At 35.9% G+C, this 10054-nt stretch overlaps 1 protein-coding gene across 6 annotated transcripts in view; it reads right to left on the bottom strand.

The window, feature by feature from the left end:
- Window positions 1–3398: 3398 nt before the first annotated feature.
- Window positions 3399–10054, bottom strand: part of FAM229B (family with sequence similarity 229 member B) — a 13451-nt gene continuing 6795 nt past the window's right edge. For 2 of the 6 annotated variants that reach the window (XM_017847114.1, XM_017847118.1), the window contains exons 2-4: window positions 6795–6951; window positions 4862–5000; window positions 3402–3624 (exon numbers count right to left, since the gene is read on the bottom strand). In XM_017847114.1, coding sequence (XP_017702603.1) covers window positions 3507–3624; window positions 4862–4986 — 243 coding nt within the window. In that variant the 5' untranslated portion in view covers window positions 4987–5000; window positions 6795–6951 and the 3' untranslated portion in view covers window positions 3402–3506. Of the gene's footprint in view, window positions 3625–4861; window positions 5001–6794; window positions 6955–7743; window positions 7786–10054 lie in introns of those variants that run through there. The other 4 variants (XM_017847116.1, XM_017847119.1, XM_017847115.1 and 1 more) reach the window with 4 other exon arrangements.

The raw sequence follows: 10054 nt of genomic DNA, 5'->3' as shown, positions 1-10054 counted from the left end.
AAAAAAAAAAAAAAAAAAAAAAAAAAAAAAAGTAAACTTCTGTTTTCCTCCTCCTTTATTTTTTTGCTAGTATTATACATTATACTTTTACATGAAATATCATTGCCATAATTTGCCTTAAACAGTTACCTATGAGTGTTTAAAAATTTTTAAAGCCTATATATTTATCCCCATATTTTCCTTGTCTTGTGTTCTTTCTTTCTAAAGATCCAAATTTCCATCTAGTACCATTTTCTTTCTGCCTGAAAAACTTCCTTGAACATTTTTTATAGTGAAGATCTGTTAGTAATGAATTCTCTCGGCATTTGTTTGACTGAAAAGTCTTTACTTCACCTTCATTTTTGAAAGATACTTTAAAGATATTGCTCCATTGCCTTTTTGCCTTCATATTTTCTGATGAAAAGTGTACTCTCATTCTTATTTTGTTTCTCTGAATGCATGTGTCATTTACTATCAAGTTTTAAGATTTTTCTCTTCAATTTAATTAGGACATGTCATTGTTTTGTTTTCACGTTTCTTCTCCTTAGGGTTGGTTAAGGTACTTGGATCTGTGAGTTTATAGTTTTCATCAAATTTGGGGAAAAATATTTCCTCAAATATTTTTCTATTCCCTTCCCTTCTTCTGAGAAGCCACTTACATATATATTAGACTGCTTGATAATGAAATGCAAAATGTATACTCTTTTCTTAATTGCTTTTTTCTTTGTACTTGACGTTGGATAATTTATATAGCTATGTCTTGTAGTTCATTAATATTTTCTTCTCCAGTATCTAATCTCTTAATCATATTCAGTGTATATTATTACTTTAGATATTGTATTTTTCATCTCTAAAAGTTCTGTCTGGGTCATTTTTATACCTTCCATTTATTTCTTCATTATGCTTTTATCTACTATTTGAATGATATTTATAGTAGCTTGTCTACTGTATGTGTCCATTTTCACACTGCTATAAAGAACTACCTGAGACTGGGTAATTTAGGAAGAAAAGAGGTTTAAATGACTCAGTTCCACAGGCTTAACAGGAAGCATGGCTAGGAGACCTCAGGAAACTTACAGTCATAGCAGAAGGCAAAGGGAAGCAATCATAGCTTACCATGGTGGAGCAGGAGAGACAGAGGGAAAAGGGGGAAGTCCTACACACTTTTAAACAACCAGATCTCGTAAGAACTCACTCACTATCATGAGAACACCAAGGGGTGTTCTCCGTATCCATGAAGAATACGCCATATTCACATCCATATGGGTGTTCACCATAATCCAATCACCTCCTACCAGGTCCCTCCCCAATACTGGGGTTACAATTCAACATGAGATTTGGGTTGGGACACACAGCCAAATCATATCATTTACTAATGCTGTCATCTGTCATTCTGAGTCTGTTACCATCGACTAAAGATTCTCCTGACTGTGGATTGCCTTTTCCTTTTTTTTTTTTTTTTTTTTTGGCATGCCTGGTAATTTTTTATTAGATGTTAATCACTGTTAATGTTACACTTTCGGTGCTGGATTTTATTGTAGTTTTTATTTTTATTCTGAGGGGTTGTCTCCCCTTGGATGCAGTTAAGTTACTTGAAATCAGTTTGATTCTTTCAAATGTTGCTCTTAAACTCTGTTAAGGAAAGTCCAGAGTAGTCTTCAGTCTATTCCCATCTCCATAACCTAACTTTAACCCTACTTTGGAAATGTCTTGCTGAAGACTCTACTGAATGATCCATGTACTATATTAAAAGATCCACTATTGTTGAAACACATATTCTTCCCAGCCTTGTATGAGCTCTGAGGAATTTTTTTTTTTTTTTTTTTTTTTTTTTTTTTTTTTTTTTTTTTCTCATTCTGTTGCTTAGGCTGGAGCACAGTGGTGCAATATCAGCTCACTGCAACCTCCACCTCTCAGATTCAAGCAATTTTCCTGCCTCAGTCTCCCAAGTAGCTGGGATTACAGGCACCTGCCACCATACCTGGCTAATTTTTGTATTTTTAGTAGAGTTGGGGTTTCACCATGTTGGCCAGGCTGGCCTCAAATGCCTGACCTCAGATGACCCATCTGCCTTGGCCTCCCAAAGCGCCAGGATTACAGGCGTGAGCCACCAAGCCCAGCCCTCTGAGGAATTTTTCATCACTACTTTCTCCTGTCATTCTTTCTCCAGCTTCAGGCAATTTTCTGCCTCAATTTTGTTTTCTTCCTTTAAGGAATGTTCCATTTTATTTGGCAGACAAAATGAGGTTACTTAGAAATCATCTTGAGTCTCTCAAGGATTATTTTTAAGCTTTCTTAAAGTTGGTATACATGAGCCTTTAGTTTAGCTCCAGTTTGGATCTCCCATGAAAGTATGACTTTTCTGAGTCTCTACTCAATGCCCCACATGTTCAAGATCTTTCCATTTTAACCAGTTGGCATTCAAACATCTCCCAGCTTGGTGTGAGCTCTGAGAGTTTTTCATCTTATAACTCCCCGGCAGTTTTCTTTTCACCTAATGTAACACATATGCATCTATGTCTCTTTAATTATAAGTTAATAAGCTTCTCATTTTTAAAGGCTTACATGTATATTTTCAGAAGCGGCAAGGTAGACAAAAAACACTGGTGAAAATTGTATCTGATCCTAAAGTCAGTCTTTTGGAGACGACAATTTCATTAGATGGATGCTGACAGCCATCGAGAGAAAAGGAAACCACACTGAGTTTCTGGGGACTACTGCAAGAAGAAAAAGAGAACATAGAGAGCTGGCCTCAACCTCAAAAGTGATCCTACATCTAACCAAATTTAAAAATCCACATGAGGTTTCTCAAAACCTACTATAAACAATTTATCAAGATAACTGGTTAGCACTTGGGATACAATATGATAACCGGACATCATTTTTCTTGGAAAAATCGGGGTTAGAACCATAGCTTTGACTTCATTATCAATACATTTAACCAACAATCTGGGCTCCTCTATGGAAGTAGTTTAAATGCCTTGCAGATTAACCATGGACTAAGAACTTTCTTTGATCTTGAATACTCTTCCAAAACACACAACCCCAGGGCTCCATTTCTCATCCAACATAATTATTCCTGAGCAGAGCATTATCTAATAATATCAAGCCAGGAAACTGGCTTGGGGTACTAAGGTGAAAGGATTTAGCCAAGTAGCAACCCAAATATGAACAAGGAAATGAGCCTAAGACACATTAAGCATTTAGAATAAGCCCCACCTGACTGATGACCGAGGTAGATTAAGCTTCATCTTTAATTATTGATGTTAATGATCTGCCGTGAGCAAGATGATCTCTAAGGTATTTTCTAATTGTGAAATATTATTCTGTCTTACGTATCAGACACAACTGATAGCCTAACACTACGTGTGCTTTACTGATATTTCTGTCTGTCTTACTAAAAGTAAATAGTTCAACTGTTGTCATCATCTAAAGGTGCCACCACTTTTATTTGTTTACCAGATCAGCAGATGATACTGGTCCATTACCCTTGACCTAGTCAGACCTTGACAAAAGACTTAATGGTGCTATTTAGGATGCATTTCCTTGCTGCTTTGTGCAGGTGGCTTTCTCATTGTTGCATAGACAGTGATAGGAACATCAGTTATTGTCAGGCAATGACTTCCAGGGCACCTCCGGAGTTGCCTGAATAAAAAAGCAAATGACATGTAGTTAGATATTAAAAAGAGGAAATTTTTTTTCAGAGCACCAAAGTTTGATTGTATATTTAACTGTTTTAAATCACTTTGAAATCTCTGAATGTCATAAAATGAGTACAACATGGTGATGCTGATGAGGCACCCATTTTAGACTGCTATAACAAAGAAATTGTGGCCTCTGACATACATTTAATCACAGGAAATTCATATATTCAAAGATAATCCTCCAGATGTTCATTTTGAAAGGTATACAATGATTGTTAAATGGCAAAACAAAAGTGCATAGTTACAAACATAAGAGATAATAACGTGGTAATTCCTGAGCATATGTACCCTAAATCTCCTCAGTTGAGTGATTTCAAAACAAGAATGTTTGCAGCAAAATACAACTGAACATAGTATTCCACATACTGTTCAAATGTTGATAGAATCTCAGATTTGAAATGGCCCTTAAATGACACCTAGTCCAAAAATACATCTAGTATATGAATTTCCTTTCCAACATTCCCACCAAATAGTCATTCAGCCTTGCACATTTCTAAAGACCGGGAGCTCCCGACTTCCCAAAGTAGCCTATTTCATCCTTGACTAACTCCAATTTTTAAGTACCTACACCTTGTTAAACTTAAATCTGTGTTCCCAAAATTTCCAAGCCATGAGAATCTAACAATGTAGTATCTAAGATTTTGCTATAGTAAACATCACAGAAGTGAAACTAATCATTCTGCAAAAATACTTTCTCACAGAATCTTCATACTCTATATCACTCTTTCTGCCAAAGGTCACAGCACAGCCAAAGTGACACTAGTCAAAGCCAAAGTGACACTGAATCTGAGGTCTAAGTCTCTTTCATATTTTTAGCCTTATGCCTAGCATGGTGCCCTACACATACTAGCACTGAAGGTTTGTTTAATTGAATATTATCTAATCGTGAAGCTATCAACAGTCTATTAGGTTGGTGCCAAGGTAATTGTGGGTTTTTTGTTAATAGCTAAAAATGTACCAGAAAGAGAGAGAATGAATTGGTCTATCATCAAGACTTACAGAAATACAAAATACAGACTCCATACTAAGGAAACCTGGGTTCTGTTCATACTAATTTAGAAACAACAATATTTTTGAATTGCTGAGGGTTTTTTCTTGCTAATACTGAATATCAGCTGAAGGTTGTATTGATGATAGCCAGTACGTATTTCCTCACTTGTGAGGATAGAAGACTTTACCTGGTTGGCGACATCTCCTTCCCATTACAGGCAGCACTGGAGCTCAGCCCCGGTTCCAGCCCAATTGAAGAGTCTCCTCCTTCCACTGGAAACCTCCTTGGCTGGGTTCCAAATCGAAAAGGCATAATTCACTGAAAACCTAGATTAGAAAGTTAAAATATTGAAAACCTAGATTAGAAAATGTAAATGTTGGAGGTGGAGATAGATTGTCTTCAAAGACTTGTATGGAATGTTTTAAAGAGTCAGAGTCTCACTATGTCGCCCAGGCTGGAGTACAGTGGTTATTCACAAGTGCAATCACAGGGCACTACAATTTTGAAACTCTGGGCTTAAGTGATCCTCCTGCCTCAGCCTCATGAGTAACTGGAACTACAGGTGGACACAATGTGCCTGGCCTTGGAATTTTTAATATTACTATTTTGTTATAGACATATAGAAACATTCTGAATGTTATTCTATTTTTAAATAGCTAAAAAAGTGTTAAAAAGTACTGTATTTCACAACCATCCCTTATGTACAATTTTAAGTCTTGCAAAAAATACAAAATAGCCACCAAGCAATGCAAGGAAAATGTACCCTATGGTTAACATAACTGAAGACCATTTCTGCTGTGTGAAAACAAAATTCAGTTTGCCTTTAAATGGTTGTTGCAATCAACAAGCACCTCTCTACCTATCTATGCTCTTCTCTTCCTTTGGAGCACAGTTTCACATTCACTGAAATATCTTCAGCTAATCCTTCTGTTCCAGGTGATTATTCATTTTCCCCCTGCTTCTCTATAGTCACAGTATAGTCCCTGGCTCTGGCCCTTCCCAACTATGTGATCTTAGTCAAGGTACTTACCTATATTTCTCAAGGGTACATTGGTGATAATATTTTCTACTTCTAGGATAATAGTGAGGATTAAGTAAGGTAATACATGTAAAGTGCAGTGCCTAACACACAGTAAGTGCTCAGTAAATGTTAACTATTACTATTCAGCAGGTACTACTGAGCATTAGTAAATGCATAGAAATGTCTGCAAGTATACCCGATATATGAAATTTATTATGAAATAGACATGATTTATACACACAAACATATATAAATGAACTCCTTACTGCCTACCTTGGAACTCTTCCCTACCCCATTGCTCCCACCCTTCACTCACTATGGCCAATGCAATCCACTAAGCCTGAATTTACATTTTACTTATTCTATAACTTACTTTTATAATCCCCATTATCTACATTTTCATAGCAACCTTTATTTCTGCTTGGTAACAGTTATCCTTCTAATTCAGGGTTTCTTAATCATGACACTATTCACAGCTGGGATCAGACAGTTCTTAGTTGGGGAGGGAGGATACTGTCCTGTGCACTGTAGGATGTTTTGTAGCATTCAAAGCCTTCACCCACTGGATGCAAATAGTACCCCTCTCCCAAAGTTGTGACAGTACAAAATGTCTATAGACATTGTCAAATGTCCCCTGGTGGGAGAGAGAGGCAAAACTGCCCACTGTTGAGAAACACTATCCTCATGTTTTATAAATGTTTAATATCCCCCCTCATTCCAAGTCTGTCTTTGCCATCACTGAATACTTAATACCTAGAACAGTGCTTGGTTAGCTTTATCTTGAAATAATTTGCAGGTATTCAACTATTAGTACACAAAGGATAGGAAAAAATTTAAATGGCGCAACTATTTTTTACACTTAGTATAGTATTCTATGCCTAAAAGTAAATGTTTATTGGTGGTAATAATAAAATCAAATTAAGGTTTAAGAATTTTAATACAATAACTTTTGTAGACTGTGTGTCAAAATATCAAGAAAAAAAGTGTTTTGCTCAATGATGATTTAGTAAAACCATAGTAAACTCTGTGGTTTAGTATAATTACCTGTCTATGTAGGTATTAACATTTAGCTAATTTGATCAAGGATAAACAGACTTACCAAAAGAGGCTGAGTCCGATTCCTGTAGAGGTGAATAAATCAATGCCTTCTACTGGCCTTCCATAGAAGGCTGGAACTGCCAAAGGAATGATGATCAAATGTTCCAGTGACACCCGGAAATTATGACATCAGGAGATTCTTTCACATAGTTTCCTACCTGCTAAAGAATCAAACATCTCAATGCATAGCTCCAACAACAAACTGAGGCTTAGCTAAAAATTTTCTGTAAAGCTTTTTGGAGGGTTTCATTCTTGTTTTTACTGGCTTATTTCCCCACAATATTAGTATTTTCATCCATGAATGGGGACCTACAGTCTAATCCATCTGTACAAAATCAGAATTGAGATTCTTCTCATTTTATATCCTGTTTTCCTCATTCTCCTTCTCTCCTAGACCTTCTCTTATAATATCCCAAATAAATACAATCTATCTATATCCTCATCCCACTCCAATATCCTCAAACCCAAATTGTACCTTTACAAATTTCTCTGTAACTCTTACATGGGATTCTTCACACCCTCTCTCCAATGCCTGGACTAACCTTTTTTTTTTCCCCCTGTTTCCTCAAGAGAGTCTTCAAATTCCCAAATGGCTGGAAGAATTCCAATTGTGAAAGGAAGAATACACCTTGTACTGTCCTCATTATTCTGTTCCCTGGGCCCTGGCCTTGCTTCTCTGCTGATTTCTCTAACTGCTCTGTCCCAACTCATTCTTGGCTTCTAAATCAATAGCTTACCTCATGAACAGCTGCTCTACTCAGTAATGTTTAGTTTAACCCTTACACCAGAACATAACTCTTCAGCTAAGCAGTTTTTCAGTTTTCATATCTGATGACTAAACCATTCAATGTTAGTGAGCATTCTTACCACTGTTGTGTTTTCATATGACTCATGTTATACAACACTGGCATTTTACCTAAGAATTAACTTGATGTTGGATACAATCTTACCTCTATCTTCTTTTTCTTACTAGGGTACTATCTGTGAATAAGTTGATCACCATTTTAGCTTGGAAAACTGATGGTGTCACAGTCACACAAACAAATAACTGCTGGCCATTGTTAGCTAAGGTATCATTAGGACCTAAATATTTAGTACTCAGGATGGCAAAAAAAAATAATAGTTTACATGTTTGAGAAGTGGTACCAGTGGGAAAATGATGGGTTTCAGCATCAGAATTAGATTTGATTTTTTTCTTTTCTTTTTTTTTTCTTTGAGACAGGGTCTTGCTCTGTCACCCCGGCTAGAGTGCAGCAGCACGATCATGGCTCAACCTCCTGGGCTCAAGCAATCCTCCCACCTCAGCATCTCAAGTAGCTGGGACTACAGGTGCAAACCACCATGCCCAGCTAATTTTGTATTTTTTTGTAGAGACAGGGTTTTACCACGCGGCCCAGGCTGGTCTCAAATTCCTGGGCTCAAGTGATCCAGCCACCTTGCCCTCCCAAAGTGCTACGGTTACAGGCACGAGCCGACTGTGCCCAGCCAGGTTTGAATTTTGACACAATGTTAGCTCTGAGATTTTAAGCAAATCACTAAAAGTTTGTCTGTAAAATGGTATTAACTCCTACCTTAAGAGTTGTTGTGAGGAATTAAAAACAATTTAACATGTATAAAGCCAATGACTGGGACACAAGAATTCAATCAGCACTACTTCCTACATATTTTTGTGTCATTCTTGAAATCAGAGTATTAAGACACTGATTTCACTTTTTAATAACCGATATATATGAAGTAAAATATCTGTAAGTGGGATATTCTTAAAATTCTGTAATTTACCATTTTAACTAGTCCATTTGGCATACCATGCTTCTTTAGAATGGGTGATACAATGAAACAAATCAAACATTAGCCTTAATGATGAAACTTTACAACATTAGAATGATACATCAGAACACAAAAGGGACTTGAGTCTCCAGCATATTTTCATAAAGCAATAGATAAACAGAGCAATACAAATGGTGAATAAAAAGATGGGGAAGTATCCAAATATCCCCTTAAGTATCATAAGCTCAAGAGCAATAGTCTTTCAATTCTCAAGATATTAAAATTCATGAGATGCAGAAAATGAATGATATTTGAATTTGTCATGTTCTAAGAAAAAAAGACCCATGGACTTCATTCATTCATTTAACGAATATTTGCTGAGAATCCACCATGAGTCAGGCATGTGTTAAGTGTTAAAGATAAAAGGTTAAGCTAAATCAAACACAGTTCCTGTTGTGGTAGAGTTTATAGGTTATGATAGGATTTGTTTTGATCTAGGATATTTAATCTAAATCTAAAAGATGAGTGGGCATTAATTAGGTGGCAATGAGTGGGAGACAAAAACATTGACACAGTTGAGGAGGGGGCAAACAGAGGAAAACAGCATGTGCAAAGGTCATGCCAGGAAAGACACTAAAAAATCTGAAAGGCCAGCATAACCGAAGCACGGAAAACAGAAAATAAATAGAGTCTGAGACATAAGTACAGACCAAATCATGCAGGAGCATAAACTCAAGTTAAAATTTTAGCCTTTGTCTTATGAACAAGGAAGCCCATCAAGTAATTTTAATTTCTCAGGACACATATTTAGGTTTCATTGATTTTTCTCTATTTTCTGTTTACCATTTACTTGATTTCCACTCCAATCTTTATTATTTCTTCTCTTCTGTGTACTTTGGGTTAATTTGCTTTTCTTTTTCTAATTTCTTAAGGTAGAAACTTAGATCATTGATTTTAGTGCTTTCTTCTTTTCTAATGTAAACATTTAATTCTATACATTTCCATCAAAGTACTCCTTTAGCTGCATTCCACAAATTTTTTAATTTTGTATTTTCATTTCCTTTGGTTAAAATGTTTCTTTTTTTTTTTCTTTGGCCTATGGGTTATTTACAATTATATTGTTTAATTTTCCAATATTTAGGAATATTCTACTTTTCTGTTACTGATTTATAATTAGGTTCCATTTTTGTTAGAGGACATTCTTTATATGACTTGAATCCTTTTAAATTTACTTAGACTTGTTTTTATAGCCAGAATGTAAACTGCCTTGGTAAATGTTGCACACATACTTGAACGTATATGCTGCTATAGTTGGCTTCAGTGTTCTATATAAATATTTTCCAATATTTAGGAATATTCTACTCTTCTGTTACTGATTTCTAATTCGGTTGGTTCCGTTTTTGTCAGAGAACATTCTTTGTACAACTTGAATTCTTTTAAATTTATTTAGAGTTGTTTTTATAGCCAGAATATAAACTGCTTTGGCAAACGTTC

Source organism: Rhinopithecus bieti, unplaced genomic scaffold, assembly GCF_001698545.2.
Source record: "Rhinopithecus bieti isolate Rb0 unplaced genomic scaffold, ASM169854v2 scaffold_26504, whole genome shotgun sequence".
NCBI classification, from domain to species: Eukaryota; Metazoa; Chordata; class Mammalia; order Primates; family Cercopithecidae; genus Rhinopithecus; species Rhinopithecus bieti.
Note: the sequence above shows the minus strand (reverse complement) of the source record. Positions and strands in the feature narration are given on the sequence as shown.